The 24286-nt window shown below is 35.1% G+C and overlaps 1 protein-coding gene across 1 annotated transcript in view; it reads left to right on the forward strand.

The window, feature by feature from the left end:
* The window catches only part of LOC126965591 (uncharacterized), a 63661-nt gene that overhangs the window by 23594 nt on the left and 15781 nt on the right, over positions 1-24286 (forward strand). Inside the window, exons 2-3 of the mRNA XM_050809229.1 lie at positions 3706-3862; positions 23033-23794. Of these exons, the coding sequence (XP_050665186.1) occupies positions 23033-23794 (762 nt within the window). The 5' untranslated portion in view covers positions 3706-3862. The remainder of the gene's footprint in view (positions 1-3705; positions 3863-23032; positions 23795-24286) is intronic.

Below are 24286 nucleotides of genomic sequence, written 5' to 3' on the forward strand. Positions count from 1 at the left end.
TTTCTATGCTACCCTGCTAACGACAGATACAATTCAAAGTCCTACGAGCAACATTTACTACCGCTTGAGAAACGACGTATGATCTCTGACATTGCTTTCTTCTTGAAAATAGCTCAAAATAAGGTTGATTGTTCAGATCTTCTTTCGACAATTTCATTGAGAACTTAGTCAACTGTACTACGCTATAGCCGTTTATTGTATGTACCTGAATCATCTACTAACTACCGAAGCAATAGTTATATTATGCGATCTAGCTCCACCTATAATAAACTAAGCAGTGAAGTAATTAATTTGGATATTTTTAATACAACTGTCAAAGCAATGAAACAATGTATCATTAAAACATTTTTTGAATTCGATGACTAACCTGTAAATATTAAGTGTGCTTATTATTTTCTACATTATAATAGTATTACATAAATACGTATAAAGTAAACACTTTATATAATTTTGGTACCTACTACTTCTATTGTCTATTAGTGAATATCTGTAATTAGCTCTAAGTTTTTATTGTCTTTTAATTTTGTGTAAATAGTTGTTGATTGACACACGTCTGAAATTTGAAAAATCGGTCCAGCCCATAGGAGTAGTTCAATAACATACACATGGGCGGGAGAATTATATATGGACTGAAATGAGATTCTAAACGGATTTCAAATTCACTGAAACATAATAAATCATCAAAATTGGTTCAGCCGTTCAGGAGGTAGTTCAATTGTGAATCTAAACCATTCTCGAATCCACTTCAAGACACACAAGAAGACAGAAAATTTCATTCAAATCGGTCCAGCCGTTTAGGATGAGACACGTACAGAAGAATTATATTTGTAAAGATTAGTATAGCTATAGATTACAGCATTTCACGTATTTGGGTAATATGGTTTAATCAAAAGTTTTAAATATTTGTTACCTGTAATTAGGATAAGATGAGGCAAAGACACAAAATGTGTGTGTGTCTGTCTTTAAATATTTCAATCAATTTAAAGTCATCGTTCGCCAGACCTTGTCATCCGAAACACAGAGAAATCTCATTTTATCCACCGCGACATACTTACATATCAGTCAAATCATAAACAGCATTTCGCTAATTTACCCACAAACTAAATACCGAAAACAATGGTTAGTTGTGGCAGAAAGCCGTTTAAAAAGTTAGTGCGCATCCTTATAGCCTAAACACATGATCGGATTTGGTACGGTACCGAACCATCGGACGCGGTCTGGAGGTTTACTCGCAAAATTGACAACGATACATTCGAAACGATACGATAATATTCCGAATATACCGCAACTCTACTCTAACAAATGTTCGAAGTCCTTGTCGTTTATCGTATTCATAGACTAATATTTTTATTTTTTTACGATGTTAGCGTGAATGAAATATGTGCAAATCTTGAAAAAACTATTTATTATCTATGCTATGTCGCTTTTAAGTGTCAAAAGTGAAAACATAGTTTAGACGCAAAGGACCATGCCAGACTCTGCGCCAAAAATTTACATCATTTATACAAAATGTACATATTCAAGAATTATGTAAAAAGAAAAAGTAACTCAACCCTTCTCGTCGACTTCCTATTTGTCAGGCGGCTATTTCCATTGTCAATAAAATGACTTCAATTACTTGGTAGTAAAAAAAATCCTGTTCAATATGTAATTAATTTTTAAATATTTGGCGTATGTTAATTAATTTAATGTGCACCAAAAGACTCAAGAAATTGACTCCACAATCAAAATAAAAGTAAAACTTCGACTTGAAACGATAACAGCAACGACAGCTTAGAAGGTGTCGGTAAGTTGTTTATTTCTAGTTATTTGTCAAATTCGAATATTCGAATCATCGTTTCGACATTGAATACGATGTAACTAAGAGTAGGATTCGACACGACTAATGCCACGATATATTCGAAATATCACATTGTTCCTCGCATAAAATTATTATTATTGCCGTCCGGAGCGTACCGAGTACGACGCCGGACAAATTATTGCGAGGCACCCACCGAACCGTTATTTGGTTCGGCCGTACCAAATCCGACTATGTGGTTAGGTTATTAAGGCAATAACTTTTGTTGCTTCTTTTTTTTATATCTACGAGCTATGTAGACTAAACAATATAAGCCGGTACGTAATTTAAAAGTAAATACTTGACACAGGAGCGATGCGGTGTATTAGTGCGAGCGAGAGATAAGGCGTAGTGAACGACGGCGGCGTGACAGTCGCGTTCTAATTAAATGGTTGTTACAATCTAATTGGTACTTTATATTACAATATGGAATAATAACATAGTGATATTAATATATTACAAACACCATATAACAGTAATGACACAAACGTTGTCACGAAGGAATGGATTGATGCTTCAATCTTATTTTAAAATGCTTTACGTCAGGGGTGCTCAAGCTTGAACTGCTGGCGATCTACCTCAAAATTGTTAAACAACGATCGATCGACTCTGAGAGGCTGCAAGTATGTGTGATGAAGGATTGTCATATAGGTAGAGTGTCGTGATGACACAGATATTAGTTTTGCGAACAATTATATGCATTTTTTTAGTCAAGGCCAGTGTAGGTCTGCTCGATAATGGAAATGAAAAAACTCATAATTATTCAAAATTGCGAATTTATTGGTTCGTACAAAACAAAGTGTCTAAAGTTCTAAACTTAACTAAAGAGTGACTTTGGATGGCATGTCCTGAGCATACTTTTCATAAGATAAATAAATAAAATAAATATTGACACACTTTTACACAAATCATCTTGCCCCAAACTAGACATAGCCTGTACTATGGGTACAAGACAATGATATATTTAATACAATATACTTACTTAAGCATACATAAATACTTATAAAAATCCATGTCTCGGAAACAATCATTCATATTCATCATATATTCATGTTTGCACCTTTCGGAATACGAACTCGGGACATCTAGCCCAGTAGGCAGGGTCACTAACCACAGAGCTATACGGGTCGTCATTACAGATGGTACGTAATTACCCATTTCAGTTCCCTAAAACAAAATCTGAATAGTTCTGCATTAGATTTTTTCTCAAGATCGACTCAAAAAGCACTCGAGATAGACCGTTTGGGCACCCCTGCTTTACGTCATTTACTTGGTACATGAGTAATAGAGACATCATTGTAATCTGCTCAACAGACATGAGCCCGGCGCGCTCGCCACATTCAATCAGTCTGCGTGTCATTAATCAAAGTCAATTAATTTCTTGCCCTTGCGTCCATCACGTTAAGCACCTTTCTCCAAGCACGAATCTGTCGCCGCCCCTGCCGCAAGGTCACGCCCTCATTTGGAACTTGATCCCTCCGTTCAGCTAATTATCACAAATCACGCTACACCTCAATACTACTTTCATTATAATATCTGTTAATTTCGCATTAATATTGTCTTTTTAATGTCGTCGTCTTCGTGTTACTGTCTCGTTTGCTTTTGTTATATATTGAGTTTGTTTCACTAAAACCTTATTCGTTTGAGAAGTAAGATGTAAAGAGTACGTGATGTTGGCCGTGACTTAGCGCGACAGCATGGCGGTAGGTTCCGCGTCACACACTCTGTGCCCATTGCAGCTCATCGATGATTTACCTCCCAATTATTAGAGTACTTCATGAGTGCAATGTTGCTAATGCAGGCTGCATTGAAAAATTTATTAACCCTGGTCTATTAGTGATCTCATTCACTCAGTTTTGTTGTTCCAGATCGGACCCCGACCGCGACGTGAATCCAGGTTGAGGAGAAACCCTTATTAATCATCAGAAGGCAATTATAGCGTGACGACTGGAATGTCAGAAGGGTAGACACGGCGCCACATCGCGCTGGCCGATTGACCGTGTCGCTTGGGATTGAGTCGACAAGGTTAGTTCAGCATTTACAATTAATAAAACTGTTGTAAAAACAATCAGAAAAAGATTCTGTTGGTCATTGAGTTCAGAAACCATAGCAAGTCATTCCAAAAAGTCGGCGATACACACAATAAAAAATATACGTTTTAGTCGACGGGATTTACAATCAAGAAAAGCGTTTGTACAATAATTAACTAATTGAATAGGTGTAGCTACAATACCTAATTGTAGACAAGACGCTGTTCTCTTTCGGGATTATGTTAAGGAACGAGCAGTTGACAGTGATAAGTGTGATTAAGACAGCAGGTATAAGAATTTTAGAACATTTGACTAAAATGTTCCAGAATACATTACATTCCTATTCGAGTCTGACCCATAAACACCTCTCCTTGTGCTTTGATTGTTTTGGTATCTTCCCGGGAAATTATGAGTAGTATTGTGACGCGGCAACGAACAAAACCCAACTCATCTGTAGAACTTTGGGTCTAAATATTTAAAATATTGTAGCTTCAGTAAAATATTGATTTTACTCTAAAGATGATCCTATTTAGATCCTATTTTATATATTTTGAAGGACCGACCAACAAGGAAGCTTCGACCGCTTTGTCGGTAATGATCCGGCTTGAAAGATGGCTCCACTGTATTGTAGTGTGACAGTCGTGACAACTGTAATACTATTTGTTATGAAGCATTATTCAATGTCTTGATGTTGTCACAATTGCATGCGCATAAAAGAAAATATCAATAATCTTATTTCATTATTATTATATAGGTAACAAATGCAATCGCGCCATTTCCTAATTTACTAATGGCCGTTTTCAATAACCTATCTATCCTTAGTTTAACTACATTGGATACATTACTGTCACCGTTTAATGCCAAGATCTTATCTATCCATAGTTATGTCTAATATAGTTATAGTGCAATGTTATCTGTCAATAGGTTATTGAAATGTAAGTAAGCGTAAAAGGATAGATTTGCCTACGTCTAGTAAGTTAAACTAAGGATAGATTGGTTATTGAAAACGGCCGTAAAACTACATTCAGTAAATTTGAGATGTAACTGTAGTAACCTTGGTATACCAAAACAGACAAAATTAGCGATACCTTAATATGGATTTTGATGGACTTTATCAATATCTTGCATGTTGTCTCCGACACTAAATAATTATCACGTGTCTTATTCCAATTTGCTGTGTAGAAGTCTGTATTTTTCTGCGTACGAATTTAATGCCGGCTTAATAGTGCGGGTCGCAAGACACTTTCTTACTCACATACTAAAATTACAAATCAAAATCTATCCGAGGTTTCAAGGACCGAGGATTGCAGATTGCAAACAACTGCAAATAAAAAAAAAAGGGTGTGTGTCAGCTCCAACGCACGACTGGAGTTTACTCCTCAAGAACGATTGTCTTTGAACGGGTACTAAACAAAATCAAGTCCAATGGAGTCGGTTACAAACAGACATACAGCAGAAGCTAATTAAAGCGTATTAATAAAAAAATCAAATGAATCCTTAACGCTCATAATATGTCAGGAAATGCCCAAACACAACTGTTAAAAGCGGAACTCAAAATTCCAATTTTAAAAGGTTCATCAAGGAAGTTACATTTTGGCACACCCTAATAGGTATATTATACTACATGCGTAAGCTATCACGCAGTATACTGTGTATGCTGGCTACACACAAGTATATATACACACACACACAACTGCAAAGTGAATGATGCGCACCAAAAACGTTACTATCCCATTTGATGAGTAGGTTTTACTCTCCATATTTTTCTCATACCGGGCGCCTTATATCAAAATCGATTCTTAAGGAGTTAACTCCAACAAAGTATTCCGTTATCAATGTGGCGCCGTCAGTCAACAACTCGAGACAGTCACATGTCAAAGTGTTGTCCAGGTCTTGCTGTTACGTGGCATCCCTTTTGTTGCAATTGGTAATGCAGTCAGACGGAGGATCCCTCGGCAAAACCACAGTGATTTGCTTTAGGATCCGTTCCGGTCGCTCAATGAAATTTTGTTTCATCAACAAATGAGTGACGGGTTACTGTTACAGGCTGTTCTGATGATCCAAATTTTGTAGTGGCTCTCGTGTCTGGTCAGCTGGTATCTATAATTTGTCTACAATACAGTAAACTGACAGTTGGGCTCTTTAAGTCAGTACTCTGTCAAGCAGTAGCTTGTTTTAACACATCACGTGTCCCGGAAAAACCGAAATATTAGTCCGCATTCCCCTCAGTGCCTGACTCTAATCACCATCAAAATTTAGACTTCGAGAGTCTTCCAGTATATATTCCGCGATAATCTGTAAGAACCAAAGATTCGTTAATCAAGTGCGTCAATACTTCAGGTCGGCCCATAGTTTCTTGTCTATAGTCTTGTGGAGTGCAATGTTAGCCCAACCCAACAGCGGGCAACGCAGAGCTGCTCACATTGTCCGGGATCTAGTACAAAGCGTTAATTTGAAGCCCTTACGCCAAGCCCTTTTAGTCATAAACAATATGTTATGTTTTTAAAGTGATAACCCTCACTTCTAGGATTTGGCTTCGTGAGAGTTGAACAAAGCAAACAGAATTTTATACCGAGGCGGTACTTGAACGGCTAGCTCAGTTGGTTAGAGCACCGGCACGGAACGCCGGAGGTCGTGGGTTCGTATCCCGCAACATTCAAAAAATTTTGTTTTTAAAATTTTATTTGTGTATTAATCCTAGAAGTGAGGGTTATCACTTTAAAACATAACATATTGTTTAGATTTACAAGAGCGACATCTCAAGTCAATTTCCTAATATGCAAATATTGGGGTTGAGCAAGTTATCAACTGTAAAGTGGATCCTGTAGATGAAGCCACAACCTGAGAGTTGAAGAAAGCAAACAGAATTTTATAGCGAGGCGGTACTCGAACGGTTAGCTCAGTTGGTTAGAGCACCGACACGGAACGCCGGAGGTCGTGGGTTCGAATACCGCATCGTTCATAAAATTTTGTTTTTCAAATTTTATTTGCATTTTAGTCATTATATAACTTGGTTAACTTAGCATCCCGAAGCACGATTTATGATGTAAAAAAATAAGTCCAACTCTATGATATGCCGCAATATTTTACGGACAAATTTTACAAACATAAAATAACTTATTTTTTCTCAAATGCTTAAAAACTTTTAAACAACAGTATAAAGTTGTGTTCGCTTTTTTAAATATTGTTGTCTAGTTGGTATAATAAATATGCAAAACTAAAGAACTGATTTTTCTTATCAATTATGTGTACCTATATGTCTGTTCATTTTATAGAGTTCCTTGAAGTTAAAAGGCTGCAACTTATATTTTTATTCTTTTGATATATATAATAATAATAATAAATCTTTATTTGTTGCAAAAAAATACAATTTTGCTTAAAATTACCCTCGACCCCCAAACTAGGACAGCCCGTGACATGGGGGTCAGTCTCTTCCCAGTTGTACAATGTAAAATGTTATCTCACAAACATCAACATATTTTAAGGTCTAACAATGGAAGTTATGCATCAAATTATGAACACAAATACTATTTTATATAACACTAGCTGACCCAGCAAACGTTGTATTGCCGATATTAAAATCGCGATACAAAAGTAACTGTTGATCGTAGATGGGTGAAAATTTGAAGTTCTATGTATTTTTTAATGCTGACTCATAATCAAACAAATTTAAAAAAAAATGTAAAAAAAAATAAAAAAAAAAATTCGTGTGAACCACCCTTAACATTTAGGGGGATGAAAAATAGATATTGTCCGATTCTCAGACCTACCTAATATGCACTCAAAATTTCATGAGAATCGGTCAAGCCGTTTCGGAGGAGTTCAATGTTGGGGAGGGCGTGTGTTGTATGTTTGTGTTTGTGTGTGTATGTGCATGTTTGTGTGTATGTGTGTGTATACGTGTGTGTGTATGTGTGTGTGTGTGTGTGAGCATGTGTTTAACTTTTTATCTATCAAATGCTATACCTTATATAAGTAGTGGTTAACGAATAAGATTCTCAGTAGCTTCGTAATTTAGGTTTCTTAACATGTCCTTGAGTTTATGTCTAAGTTCGTATATATTACAGTAGCTACAATGTTACCCAAGTTCAAGCATGTGCAATAATATTATATTCATCATTAGAAATAACCAGTTGACCAACTGATTGGAGCAGAGCAGTTCTGCTTACTTGATTAACAAAGTAATTAAGTGTATTAACTTAATTGACTGAGAAATAATCATAGCCCTGAATGTATTGTAGATAGTGGAAGGTTTGTAGACGTTTTGTTTACAGATTGATGTAAGATTTTCTGTCTATTTGAGGATTATTTGCAACGTTCTTACATAAATATAATCTGATAGTTTGATAGGAATTATGTCTAACAGATATTTGATGTTTGATGGTTCCATCTATTAGGCGCCGTAAAATTGCTGAATCTTTTAAAGTCGACTGTGTTATCTTCTAATATATAAAATTCTCATGTCGCGGTTTTTGTAGTTAAACTACTTCGAAACGGCTTGACCGATTCTCATGAAATTGTGAGTGCATATTGGGTAGGTCTGAGAATCGGACAACATCTATTTTGCATCCCCCTAATTGTTAAGGGTGGTCCTCATGGTGGTAAATTTTTCATTTAAATTTTTTTGACATTTTTTTTAAATTTGTCTGATTATGAGTCAGCGTTAAAAATACATACAACTTCAAATTTTCACCCATCTACGATCAACAGTTACTTATACTTTTGTATCGCGATTTTAATATTATTCTGATCCACAGACACGCAATAGAATTGCAAGATGGGAATCGAATATAATGATTATTGTAGTACGATATATTTGGTACTTTTGTATCGCGATTTTAATATCAATACAACGTTTGCTGGGTCAGCTAGTCTTATATATAAAATTCTCATGTCACAATGTTAGTTACCTTACTCCTTCGAAACGGCTTTACTGATTTTTACCAAATTTTATATGCATATTCGAGAAGAATCAAAATCGAATCGGCTACTATTTATTTTTCATAGCCCTAAGTGATAAGGATTGTTCAACCTTTAACATTTTTTTAATTTTTTAAATTTATTTAATTATGATTCAGCATTAAAATATACATAAAACTTCAAATTTCACGCATCTACGATCAACACTTACTTTTGTATCGCGATTTTAATATTATTCTAATCCACAGACACAGAATAAAGTTGCAATATAGGAATCGAATATAATGATTATTGTAGTACGATAAATTTTATGTACGAAATATTTGGTAGGTCTGAGGATTGGTAATGATCAATTTTTATACCCTAAAATTTTAATTATTGATTTTTCTTATTACTTTATATGGCAATACACGTTTGCTGGGTCAGCTAGTATTTTATAATAAACTCCCAAATGATATTAAAATATTACCAATAAAAAATACCAATTATACAGTAAAAAATAAATTAACATGTATTCTATTATAATGTGAAAGATTATTTGAATGATAAAGATAGTTGGGATTAATGTTTCTAACTTTATTGATAATGAATATTGTTACACTCATTTGAATGCTATTGTAACTTTTCTACTTCATCCTGACTTGCACTAAATAACTTATAAAGTTTTAAAGTGAATAAAGTTTTTTTTTTTATTTTGACCCACCTGATTCGGTCCCAGTTATAAACCGCTACACTTAATGATGAGGTATGATGATAATGGTGCACGGGAGAGTGGGATATGAACATCACAGCTTGCTCCCCGTATTCAGATTCCTGACAGCGACGCCCGCGCCGCACCGGCTCACTGAGTTCGCAGATTTATATCTTGTATACGTTTCTCTTATGAAGTGATTACCTCCACACATGCTCTCTTTCGTGATGTTTTGGAGGTAACCACGTTACGATCCCTTTCCAATATTTGGTGGAATAAAGATTCATGTTTACCGTACTGTAGGAGATAATTATAGTAGCGAGTATTGCTGTCATTTCTGGTCTGGCGCACCCCAGTATCAGATTGGACCATTGGACAGCGTGCAACGCAAAGCTGCTCGAATCGTCGTGGATCCAGTGCTCTGTGAACGGCTAGATCCCTCCTACCTACCCTCGCTAAAGCGCGTAAAGCTTTATAAAAAAAAAGAATGTTGGCAGCGGTGATCACTTAACACCAGGCCACCCGTACTTCTCTTCCATAAACAAAAGGTTATATAATAATAATATAAGTTAAATTAATTAGTTATAGTTAATATAGTTATATGCAGATGACTTAAAAATATATCGTACAGTTACTTGTTCAGAGGATCAAACGAAACTACAGAATGATATCCATCGTGTAATGTTATGGTGTAAAAATAATTTGATGGAACTCAATGCGTCCAAATGTCATTTTATAAAATTTTCTAGGAAACGAAAGAAATTGGAGAGTAAATATCATATTGATGGCATACAAATAAATCAAATAAACCATATCAATGATTTGGGTGTCATTTTAGACGAGGAGTTGAGATTTGATAAACATATTGACAAAATAGCTCACAAAAGTTTTAAAATGCTTGGGTTTTTCTTACGTAACACCAAGGCTTTTACATCAATTCCTACGCTTAAAATACTATACTATTCCCTTGTAAGATCTCAGGTTGAATACAATTCGGTAGTTTGGTGCCCCTATTACAAAACGTACATCACTAGGATTGAGTCAGTTCAAAAGAAATTTATATCCAAATTGAGTTATGTCACTAATAATTACACTATTATAAGTTACAAAGACAAATTAAAATTTTTCAATATGAAAACCTTAGAATTGCGAAGAAATGCGTCACAAATTCTTTTCTTATATAAATTATTAAATAATCAATTAGACTGTCCATTACTTCTATCTAAGATTGGATTATGTGTACCACCTTATCCTTGTCGTATTAGTACATATCTGCCAGTACATGTACGATTTTTCAGAAACAATTATGGCTCAAATTCACCTATCCAACTTATCTCAAAATTATATAACAGTAAATTCCATAGTAATAGTAGTATAGATATAAATTTTAATACATTTGGAATTTTAAAAAATACGCTTTTGAACCCTTATAATTTGGATGTATAAAATTATAGTTTTTAGTAATAGTAAACACATATTGTAGTAGTATTACTTAACTTACAATAATAAATGAAGGCAACGCTGTGCATACATATAAGTTAGATATATAAGTATTAAATATAAGAAATTTTATATTATAAGTAGTCATAATATTAATTGTGTGTCTAGTTGGTAAGCCTTTTCTAATAAATAAATAAATAAATAAATAAATAATAATATATCTTTATTAAAAGGTATGCACCCAGTTAAAATTACAATAATACATGTATAAAGTAAAATAATTAACAACTAAATTTAAAATTAAATAAATAAAAATACAATTATCTATTCAGCTCTATTTATTTCCTACTAGCCTCCTGGTGCCCTGAACGCCAATGCTTATTAATTGATCAATCCAGACACCCGGCCAGCGTGCTCAGGATCTCATTCTTGGATTCTCGCAATCGGCTCCAGAATGTTGCAATACGCAATCTCATGATCGCAAAGAAATCCGGTACTCTGGCCTCGGCGAACATGGCCGACGCGCTACAGTACCGAGGCAACTTCATCAGGATACGATACGCATTATTGTATTGCACCCTGATGTTGTTAATAACACACGCCTGGTGTACTTCGCCCAAAGTTGACATGTATAGAAGCTAGTACAAGACAGTAAGCCCTAAACAGCGTCACCTTCACTGGGTCAGTACACTTAGCAAAGCGACGCGACAGCATATTACACCTAACAGACAAAGCACGTCTCTCCCGTTCAATATCTTCATCATCCTTGAGGTACTCAGTCACAATGTGACAGAGATATCTGAACCTCCAGCCCTCTCGAGTTTCTCTCCATCCAAGAAAACCTCAGGGATTGACTCCGGACCTCTGCCTGAACGTAACACCAGGGCAACTGTCTTTTTAACGTTATATTTTAAGCCGTGTTCTGCGGCATAGCGTTCGCAGATCGCTAACAGTTTACGGAGACCCTTGATTGAGGGACTCGGAAGCACCATGACATCAGCGTCATATAGAACTAAATATTATTATTTAGATATTATATTAATATAAATAGCTGTTTGGAACGGTCCCCGTTACATCTGCGGGGCCAAACACATGATCTCCGGCCGTTATAAGCCGCGCCACCGCAACCGTCCGGAGTCTGCCCCGCCAAGGTTGGGGACCTTGACCCTGACCTTCGCCTCCTTTCACCACGTCAAATACTTTTATACATTTCATTGACTGCGTTGTTGACGAATTACTGATACCCATCGCCACGTTCCAAACTCGACCCACAATGCTCTTGCATATTGCATGTCTGACAACCTTTGTAATAATATCATTATATAGTAGCTAGTACCCGCGACTTTTTCCGCGTACACACATCACTGAGCACTTAGTCCTTATAAAAACCGTTGTTTCTTAAAACTTTAATTACTTGATATTAAATCAAGATATTACAATAAGTTTTTGTTATATAAGGGCCAAGTGTTTAAGGAATAAAACTTAGAAGACTTAATTGAAATCCATGAAGTACATTTTACGGGATGCGCGCACAAATGAAAACTTCTATCATTTTACTTATATAGAAAAGTCGAATAACGCACGTGACAAGCGTAAGATTAAGAAAATCGATTGAAAATGTATAAAATTATCATTTTTAACCACAAGTTCTATACAATTGATGTATAAACAAGACTTGCACATGCGGTCTTACTTAACCAGACACATGAAATACGTAGACGGCGCGGGCGTCCGCTGTTTTCTTTATTTACTAAATACTTACTATTTCATTATTATTTATACAAATACAAAAAATACAAACACATAATGTCATTACATTATTTACAGACAATCAAACTCTAACTACGAAGAAGTATATCTAAAAAGTATGTATAGTAAGAAATAAGGTGTGTAAGGTGTGTGCATATATACACTCATAAGATTTTATTTAACAAGGAGAATGGGACTTTTGGGCCTGATGTTGACAAGATGAAATATACTTTTAAAAAAAGTAGATTTTTTTCTGATGTAAAATACAAAAGACTGCTTAGCTCATTTTGCAATCTACAAATTGAAAAAACATTTAAATAAAGAAAACCGATTAAAATGTAATCGAATGAATATTTAATCGATTAAAATAACATCCAGTTGTTTTATTTACATAATATTAGTTAGGTGCATAGTTTATGTTCGAATGACCATATTATTATGAATAAAATATATTATTTTCTTAGGAGAAAACAGAACTGAGCAATTATTTTATTTAGTAGGTACATAAATCGATTGTAATAAAAATAGATACTAGTGAAATCCTTGTTCCTCAACCCTAGCTTCACTTTGACAATGACAGTCTGACAGATGATTTCAAGTACCTACCCAATTGAATTCGAAGTAAAGTAGTCATTAGCAGTCTGTTTTACAGTTTATATATACGTTACAATAGTAGATAGGTATACGTAGATAGGTAGCTAATATTTAAAGTATGTGATCAATTCTTAGCAGCTAGGCATTTAATAACCTACTATAGATCAGCTGTCAACATATAGTTTAAGACATAACCTTATTTTTATATCTTCAATTACTCAGCTCCTAGATTGACAAAACTTGCAAAATTTTCAATTATGGATTATTTAAATGTAAGCTTTTAAATGGTGCTACTTTCATCTTGTTATCACCTGGGCCCAGGAATGTATGGAAGCATTTCAATCTCCTTTGGGTGTTTTGAAAAAGTGTGTTTGAGAACGGCTGACTAAGCTTGTAATTGGATGCCAAACACAAAAGAGTAAAAGTTACTATTTCATTACAACACAGAGCTGTGTTTCTGGCATAACCAGAAACTTTATCAGCGTGTACTTGAAAGACAGCTAGTCCAGGGTAATCCAATTGGTTATAAATGCAGGTTTTCAACTGTCGTTATCGATTCTTTCTGTTACAAGGGTAACGTCCCAGTCCTTACGGAGCCCTACGTCAGCTCTGAATCATATTTTATATGAGTGTGAGCTAAATTCAGTGTTTCGATATCATATAACTTTGCTAAATTCTCATTTTCATTAATATTTGTGTTACTTGAAATTTACCAGAATAGATAGAGTGAGAGTTATTATTAACCAATACCAAAAAAACCCACATTGTATACGTGTTTATAATTATATTGTTTAGTATAACACTACATTACACTGTATTACATACATATTACAATATAACAATTACTGGATGCTATAAGACAAAAAGTCGGCGGGAATATTTTTATCTCGCCGGCAATTGAGCGACGGGCGGCCAACATCAATGAACAGATCCGTGTTTGTCCTCGATCTCTTTTAATGTATTATATTTTATAGTAAAGTAAATATAGAGTAATCTACAGATCACTCGCCGATGGCGGCTTCATCCGACAGCAAAAATCATCAAACGTCAATTGTTTTAACCCACTTAATCAAGAATAGATGAAATAAAACTAAATTCTTATCTTAATTCTTATCGGAAGCAGTAAGTGATATTTGATATTGACATTGTTGTTATTAAAGACTATAAAATATTTTGTACAGAAGTTGGATGATGCATGAAGGAATTTGGAAATGAATGAACGGCTTACGCCACGTATACAGGTTGAGGAATGTGATCTTATAAATTGGAGGAGGTGTACGGGGTCGTCACTCACCTGGAAGGATGCTCTAAGCTTGATGATCCTAACTAACGGGGTTCACCGGCTCCTGCTGTTTCTGACTCACTTGTATAGGTGCATCAAACATAGCAAAATATGAAAAATGGTGTAAAACTGATGGTTTTGATGTATTTCCGATCGGTGACGCTATCTGGTTGTCTTATGATAGATAGAACTCTTAGATATCTCTTATGTAAAAAAACGTTTAACGATCGGAGATAGATAAAGGTCAATGTCACCAATCCTATAGAGGTATTTAGTAACGATTAAAACGACAGCGCATTTATTTTTAAAACATAATCTAATAATGTAGATATTGAACTTGCACTCCGGTAGTGCCGGCAGAAGTTATTTTTGAATATTTTGGAATGGTTAGGGAATAATTTCGTACGAATTGTTTTATTTATCAGTATAAAAGTACTAGTGTCGCTATCGTACACAAAAATGACAATTTATATTACATAAAAAACTTAACACTTCAGATCTATAACAATTATTTTACATTAAAAAGTTTATCTCGCAGAAAAATCAACTTTCATCCTTATTAAACTGTAAAAATATTTCACGGCTCAGATTCGATCTCGACCTCGCGTTGTTTCGGCTTCGCAATCACATTAATTCAACCACTGGTTCAATGACCGTATGATCATTAATTTGAAATAGCTGAACTATAATCAGTTAGTAGTATAAATCTTTCATCCATAATTTCATGACTGTCGTACGAATTTTCGATCAGGCCACGTGTCCTGACGCGAGTTTAACATTTTATACCCATCCAATGAAAAGTGCTCAACATCTCTAAAAAAGTTTTCACTTCAAAAATGTATCCTTCGCATGCAGTCTAGTTACTACTACAATATTTCGTAACTGTACCTACACTCTGCATTTCCTTTCTAAACACATCAGCTGGAATCCCTGAGATGGATGACCATATGAATGGAAGTATTGTCCAATACCCTGCTCGTAAATGTGTATCGCATCCCAGTGAGAGCCTGGCTTATTATCACGATCTAAATTGATGACAATATAACAGGGCGTGACAAAGTATATTATCAGCAATCGATTTGACGCCTAAACATTATTTTTGATACCGGGACCAATTTTCTTTAAGTAATTCTGTATCTCGATTGTAGTCATAGAAATTGGGAATAAAGTTTTTTTCTTGCATTATTTTATATAATATATTTTCAGAAAAATGATTCTGTTAAGCGATAAAGTTGTAAATGTTTATTTAAAAGAGTGGCAATGAGTTTCTTGGCACTTCTTTTCACTAAAGCTTAACCTTTTCTGAAGTAAAATTTGGTAAAATTACATATTAGAATTTTTTTAAATAAGGAATATTAATATAATAATATCGATTTAATGTTAATATTTTTAATATAATTACCTAACACTTATTCATTACCGCGTGGGTTGTGCATTCCATGACAATAATAGGTTCTGATGCATCCTGCCCTCCCCCCACTTTCCAGCTTCTCCAGCCAGTTTTTCTAACTTTATTTCATAAAAATATAAAAAAATAGTGAAGTGTGATTATTTTGATATTTTTTTTATTATTATCAAAACCCGTTATCATCATTATCCATCTGTATATTAATACAGGTGATCGATTCGTTGTTGAAAATCCAAAAGTGACCTTCGTGAGAACCCCGTGTCTGTGTTGAAGTCGGTTTGAATATAAAACACCCGATTATTTTTGTTTGTTAGAGTGTATCTTACATTGGAACAGGTTGCTGACACACTTCACTGAAGTGATCCCAATTACGAGTGGCAGCATGGGTTGGACACATGATAAGAAGTAAGACTGAGAAATGGACTAAGGAGGTGACAGAATGGTGTCCAAGATATAATACCAGAAATAAAGGAAGACAGCATTGAAGATGGAAAGATGACATTCAAAAGGTGGCAGGTGCGACTTGCATGAGGAAAGCAAGGGATAGATCTTTGTGGAGAACAATTAGAAAGCAAGACAATCTAGAAACTGGTGTTTAATACAGTGAATTATTACATAGGTAGCTTTATATAAACAATTTAAAACAGTAGATTTAAGGTAAGAAATGTAACTGTGCTTGGATATAGATTGTTAATAAAGGCTTTTATTATTATATTGGAACATTATTATCAACGTCAGCAGGTCGCACATTGTATTGAAGTCGATATTTTTAAACAGTATCAATTTCGACATCTCTCTATCTTTGTATGAGCCACTTCAGGGGTTAGGTGTGCTGTATATGATAAATACGTCGTCGAGATAAAGTTCTCGCATATTGCAAAATCACACGCGCTAATCTTTGAGTATATTGGTCAATCATCAGACACTGCAGCAAGTCTTCGTGAGTGCTCATCTGATAACCTATATAAATCTCCGAGGGTGCACAGCTTGAACAGATTCGGGCACGTTGTCGACACTTGGCAGTGATTCTCATTTAATGAAGGTCAACATAATCCTGATGAGTATTAAATATTCAATAAACAATCATAACTAACTAAAAATAATCTAACACGTGGGATCCAATAATCTCTAAATTAAACTCCATAACTACACATACCAAAAAAGAAGAGGACACTGTCAGTAAATTTTGCCAAAAACCATCTGTCTACAGCAAATACCACCGCCGAGGCAATAAATGGCGCTAAACTTCATAATGACAACTATGACAAATGCTATCTTTGACTTGAAAGGTCTTGAAACGTCGGGTTAACTAAAATAAAAATCTAACTTTTATGCAAAAATCTAATGTAATAACAGTTACAATTACAGTTACACGCGTTTTAATCCTTTAAAAGTGTTTTATTTAAATAACTAACTGTTGGCCTCATGAGAAAGCTCATGGTCGCTCAGTGGATAATGGAGAGGGCTATGCTTGGAGTTTCCCTGCGAGATCTAATAAAAATGCGGAGATCCGTAGAAGAACCAAAGTTACCAACATAGCCCAAATAAAACTGAAGTGGCAGTTGGCAGAGCATATAGTTCGACGGACAGATGGCCGTTGGGGCAGCAAAGTCTCGAATGGTAACCACGTACCGGAAGACTTAGTGTTGGTAGGCCTCCCACAAGATGGACCGACGATCTGGTCAACTTCGCCGGAATACGTTGGATGAGGGCAGCGCAGATCGTCGTGTAAATCTTTGGGGGAGGCCTTTGTCCAGCAGTGGACGTCTTCCGGCTGATAATGATGATGATGAACCAATTATACTAAATATAGCTTTATTGTGCTAAAGTGGCTTTCGTTTTTTTTGTCTATGGGCAAACGGGCTAGAGATTCACGTGATCATAAGTTGCGTGGCAAACACCCATGGACATGCACAAATCAAGAGATGCGTCGCGGTCCTTCAAGGTGGGAGTATACTTGAAGGTTTGTTTTGATGAGGATGATTACCATCATCCGCCCTATCCATACAATGCCGCTCACGATTCTTGAAAATCCAAAAATTATGAGTGGCACTACAATTGTGCTCGTCACCTTGAAACATAAGATGTTAAGTCTCATTTGCCCAGTAATTTCACTAGCTACAGCGCCCTTCATACCGAAACACAGTAATGTTTACACATTACTGGTTCACTGACAGAAATAGGCGCCGTTGTGGTACCCATAATCTAGCCGGCATCATGTGCAACGGAGCCTCCCACTGGTGGTAGCGGTTCAAGAAACAGCAGCCGGTAATTGATTACGCAAAATGGCTGTGCGAGGTAAGAAGATCCTCTCAAAACATGCGGCTGTAAATTGCCAGAAGTCAGGGGTGACAATTTTCGTCCTTAATTTTATATATTTATATTATTTTTTGTATTATATTGTTTGTTTTTTGCGTAACGTGAAATTATTCTTACAGAAAATTTTTGAACTTCTATAAAATATTATAAACATATAATTATTTTTAATTATTTATTTATATAATTTTTAGTTGAATAAAGTAAAGTAAGATAATCTTTGTATTCAACGAGGGTCCTTCTTAGGTTGCTCAAACATAAAATTATAATGGTATTTAATTACATTTAATAAGAGACTGACAACCCTAGATTATTAGATAATGCTAATAGAATGTGATAAAGATTATTACGCCTCTTGGAAGTTAGTAAGTAGGTATGAAGGTGTTTTCACAAAGTGATTCTCAGAAGAGTCGTCATATTTATAGCGGACGCGGTGCTTCAATTAGTGTTTTGTTTATAAATCATCGAAAAGTTCAATTCGAGCACGTCTGATCAGATCTAGTGATGGTCGATATTAAAAAACCATCGATGTTAACATCGAATGAAAACTATCGATTTACGATAAATATCGATTGGAAAACATCGATATGTCGGAAAACATCAATGTTTTCGGTAAAAAAAAACTGTCTAATATAGTGAGGAAATGTGTTTATTGTTATAGAAATTTAAAAGGTTTAGAAAAAAATTAAAATTCCCCGTATTTTTGGGCACACTCAGTAAACAAAAACTTTGTCTAAATAGTGTCATTTAGTGGAAAATAGAACTTGATAGTCATAACTAATTTGCATAATTTGCTAATTTACCAGGTCCTTTGCACAGGATGCCGGCTAGATAATGGGTACCACAACGACGCCTATTTCTGCCGTGAAGCAGGAATGTGTAAGCATTACTGTGTTTCGGTCTGAAGGGCCGACATAGCTAGTGAAATTACTGGGCAAATGAGACTTAACATCTTATGTCTCAAGGTGACGTGTGCAGTTGTAGCGCCGCTCAGAATTTTTGGGGCTTTTCAAGAATCCTGAGCGGCGCTGTAGTGTAATGTGCACGGCGTATCAATTACCATCAGCTGAACGTCCTGCTAGTCTCGTCCTTAATTTCATTAAAAAAAAGCTAATGACAATGTAACTTGATAGTTGAACCTAGTACATCTGATGCACACTCTGAGGGCACCCTAAGGCATAATTGACGTTTCGATATTTTATTCTTAAAAAATAGATGTGTTTGCGTATATTGATTTACCATCGATGAATATCGACCATCCCTAATTAGATTAGATGACAGCGGAGCGCGGGCCGCCGCGGTCGCGACTCGCGGCTCGTGACGGCTTTCCATATTAACGCGGTTTTTTGCGTCACGTAACTACCTACACAGCGGAAGTTATTATTTGTTTATGGCATTCCATCATTTGTTGAAATATGCAAATTATCTCAATGGCAGCCAGATCTTTCACTTACGATAACAGCCAAAAATTAAATTTAGGATTTACGATGTACGGGTTTTATCGTTTCCCAGTATACATCGTCAATGTAGTGCACAAAATCGTCACCTTTTTGCTCTTAATAGTGATTTTCTTTATTATAATACTTGAAATAAGGGATTGGTTGTGACTAATTCTAGTAGGCTTCATAAGATAATAATAGCTTTAAGGGTAGATGTATACACTATTATAATAAAGTTCCAGTCACTGTTCAGGCATTATCTATAAATAAATTTAAATGTTTTATTAAAAAATGGCTCTGTCGTAAATCCTACTACTCCACAGCTGAATATTTAAGTGATCCGACAGCCTGTGACTAGATAATGATTATTTTACAGCAATAGCAATGATAGCACAACATTGTATATTTAATTTAAAAGAGCGCAAAATTCTTACGCCACTTCTTGTCTATCAGAGCTCCATTTGTTTTCGAAGCGGTAGTAGTTTCTAGTATGTTAGAAATGACATCAAAACAGAATTCTAAAGGAATCAATTTTGAGAAAATAAATGCCTTTAATGATGCGCTAAGATTTATTATTTCTGCACAAAATAGTTAATAATAAAATAAATAATTCTGACCTTCAAGAATGCATATCCCTCTCAGTACCCTTTAAATATCCAAGACAGACGATATCCAAGATCTTTCAGATTCCTTAATGCAGAACATCGTCAGGCTTTGTAGATTATACAACGAAGTTAACTCAAAAAAATCAGAAATCGATATTTTCAACGATAATTCAAAAAAGTTTGTAAAAATTCTCGCACATCAAGCTAACCTGGGACGTTTTTTTTTCGAAGTAGTATGTACCTATATCCTCTTCATTATAAAACCATATAAATTATATCCTTACTATATACATATATATACATTTTAGTACTTAGACATTTTTGTGTGTATAAATCACACTGTTCACTGTTACCAAATCAAATCAAATCAAAATATTTTATTGCAAGTCACATTTTACAGTAGGATGGTGGACATTAATGGGTAGACAATATGTGACGCCCTGCAAGGGCACAGCAACGATATACATAAAATTAATAAGTCTTATACATTTTTTTACATTCTTATACTATATTGTAACTAATTCTCACACTTGTAATTAAAAAATTCGGGTAAATCGTAGAAGCATTTTGAAACTATAAAATTTGTAAGATGTCTTTTAAATAGAGAAGGCTTCTCTTTATTTTTAATTTCGTTTGGGATGTGATTATAAATTTTTATTGCCATGTGATGACATACTTGTTTGGGGAATTTTTAATTTGTTTAAATTTCTAATATTTCGCTTGTTATTTGGTAGTGTTGAGTATAAGTCCGAATGTTTTTTAACAAATTTACATGCTTCTAGGATGTAAATTGAAGTAAGAGTTAAAATTTTGTGTTTAATAAAATATGGTCTACATGAATCCATCTGCTGAATATTTTGTAAAATTCTGATACATTTTTTCTGTTGAATAAATATATCTTTTATTTACTACAGTTTCCCCATATATTCCCCATATATATGGAATATTAATTCCATATGATAATCTAGAATGTGCATATGCATAATAAGCAGCAAGGGCAGATTTGAAATCTGTTACGCGTTTTAGTTGGTAAAGAGCATAAGTAAAAGATGACATTTTGCTTTTTAATTTCTGTAGATATGGCTTCCATTTCAAGTGTGAGTCTAAATCAATTCCCAGTAGTGTAGCTGTGTCAACTGTTTCAAGTTGTGAATTTTTGTAAGAATAAGATATATTTAAGGGGGATTTTTGATAAGGTTTAAAAGGTATAATTTGAGTTTTATTCATATTAAGTTCAAGATTATTATTATTTAGCCAATAAAAGATTTTGTCCATTGTAATATTAAATTTTTCTTCTAGTTGTTTTAAATTAGAGCATGGGATCAAAATAGAAATGTCATCAGCAAAAAGAGTACAATCATCGTCTATTAAGTTAGGAAGATCATTTATGTATATGAGAAACAATATACAACCCAACACACTGCCCTGTGGAATCGATCCTGATAAGTGAGCTTTATTAGATCTTATGTGGTCTATCTTTCCAGTCTCGAAGTTAGTATTTTCTATTTCCACATATTGAAAACGGTTATTAAGGTAAGATTTGAACCATTTGTGGGCAATTCCTCGAATTCCTGAGAGAAATAATTTTTCTAGTAAGATATCATAAGAGACTCTATCGTATGCTTTGCTCATGTCAAGCAGTAGGCCAACTGAATATTTTTTATTATTAATTGAATCAAATATTTTTTGTATGTAGTTGTATATCGCTAAAGTTGTGGAATGGTTTTTCCTGAAACCATGTTGGCTTTCATTTAGGATATTATATTTTTCCAGAAAACTACTTAGGCGTATAGCCATTGCAGTCTCAAATATCTTCGCTGATGTAGGTAGAAGGGCAATAGGTCGTTAATTATATACATCAGATGTGTTTCCTTTCTTATATACCGGTTTTATTATGGATATCTTTACCATTTTACTTTACCATTGAATGATGTGTTCATCTTTAATTGTTACATATATCAGAATTGTACCCAGCATAAGTTTATATAAATGTGTAATATATGTAATGTTGATGATCCAAATAAATTATTAAATATGATGCAATGGCGGGTACTAGAGATAAATGATAATACTGTCATGTATCTGCTTGTACTGACTCAGGAAGTTGTTTCAGGCCTGATCAATGTATACGAGCGTCAACTCTACATTGTCTTTGCTCTAATACTCATAACTAGGGTTATAACTAATTAAATACTTTTTGGTTAATGTTAACTTTATTGTCTACCTGCGATCACTTTTTAAGTATGTAATTATCTATCTATTATATCAGAATAGAAAACAAAACACAGTTTTCACCATTGTAATACAACTGAATGATAATTAAAAACTACGAAATTTGCTTCGACTTAGCCCATAAGGGCTTAATAAGAATACTAAATAAAAAGTACTTGTCATTCGTAACAGTTATGAAAAAAAAAGGTGCAAAAAATAAACTGGCTGCCGCGTGTGAGACGAGACTTCAGCTTCAATATTCTAATACTATCTTCCCTTCTATTATGTCGCTATGCCAACTTAATGGCTGACAGGCTTGCACTGCATGTTTCAGTATGACAACTCTGTTATGTTATGTCTATGTTAATTATTATTCTCATATTAAATTTTTTATTGAGATAAAACCTTTAGTTGCGCATAGGGCAACAACTAGTTTAAAATAAACTGCCTGCCGCGTGTGAGACGAGACTTGATTTCAAAATTTTAATGTAAATATATTTTTGGTTTCAGATGCGCCTTATCATCGTCACAGACTTGACATCGCTAGTCCTCTTATCATGTTTGTTGCGCGTGCCGGCAGCACAGTACACGTGCCCCATCGGGTTCTCGATCGCTTACACGAGAGAGCAGGGTGAGCCCGTGTGTTACCAGATCAAAGGGCCGGAGCTATTTACAGAAAAATACAAAGACTGTGATGGTAATTTGTACTCGTCCAAATTGTACTTGCAGTTAAATTTCACGTCGCCAAATAAAGTTCTATGGACGGAATACAGATCGCTATACCCCGGTGGAATCTTCGTAGACTGGTCGTATAGCAAGAGTATGGGCGCCCCGCTGGACTCGCCCTTCGAAGTGAACATAGATCCGATACTGGACCCCGGAGAAGAACTCTGTGTCGCGATCGATACGGTCAGCAACTTCACGGCGGTCAGATGTACGGACCGGCACTACAGATATTGTTTCACCAAGCCCTATCCCGAAGATAGTTCTTCGGATGAGGGATGCGACGGTCTCGAAGACTCGCTTAGACTGTGGAGCCCGGTGTCGACGTGTATCAAGGTGGTGAGCGCAGTGGGCGGAGGCAAGGTCCGCGCCACCTGGAGGAACGCCCAGGAACTGTGCGCCAAGCGGGGCGCATCCCTGATGAACAGAGGGTGGCTGTACTCAAACCATCGGGAGCTTGACCCTGGCTATAACACCACCTTTCCCTTGGGTGTAGTCATGACAAATGTGACACACCTGCAGTATGACACCATAGAGAATCAGTCAGAGGTACCAATACTTAAATTATTTTATGCCACACTTTTATATTGATCTGAATTATAAGATAAATCAAAATATTTGTGGAGACGCCTGTGAAATTTCCCAGAATTATTAGTTTTGTTTCATTTTGTTTCAAAGGGGCGCCTTTCTTACGGTAATAGTTATTTATGCAACTGTTGTGTAATAAGGCGTATGAAAACATGAATGTAGGTTTATGTGGTGATAATAGTATCACATGAGTAGTTTAATACCTAATTAACAACAGTTGCATACAAGGCTTTATCTACAACCACAATATAAATCCTCTATAAAAGATTCTGAAACAGTTAGCTTACTGCTAACGTCCTAGTAAGCATTACATCATCAAAAAGAGTGGTTGTAATGAAATTGGATGATGTAATGTTGTACTGAATTTCATTACAACACTCGTTGTATTACAATAAGCTGATTGTTTAAGAATCTTTAATAGGGGATTTAAAGCATGGGTGTAGATAAATGTTA

Source organism: Leptidea sinapis, chromosome 1 (genome assembly GCF_905404315.1).
Source record: "Leptidea sinapis chromosome 1, ilLepSina1.1, whole genome shotgun sequence".
NCBI classification, from domain to species: Eukaryota; Metazoa; Arthropoda; class Insecta; order Lepidoptera; family Pieridae; genus Leptidea; species Leptidea sinapis.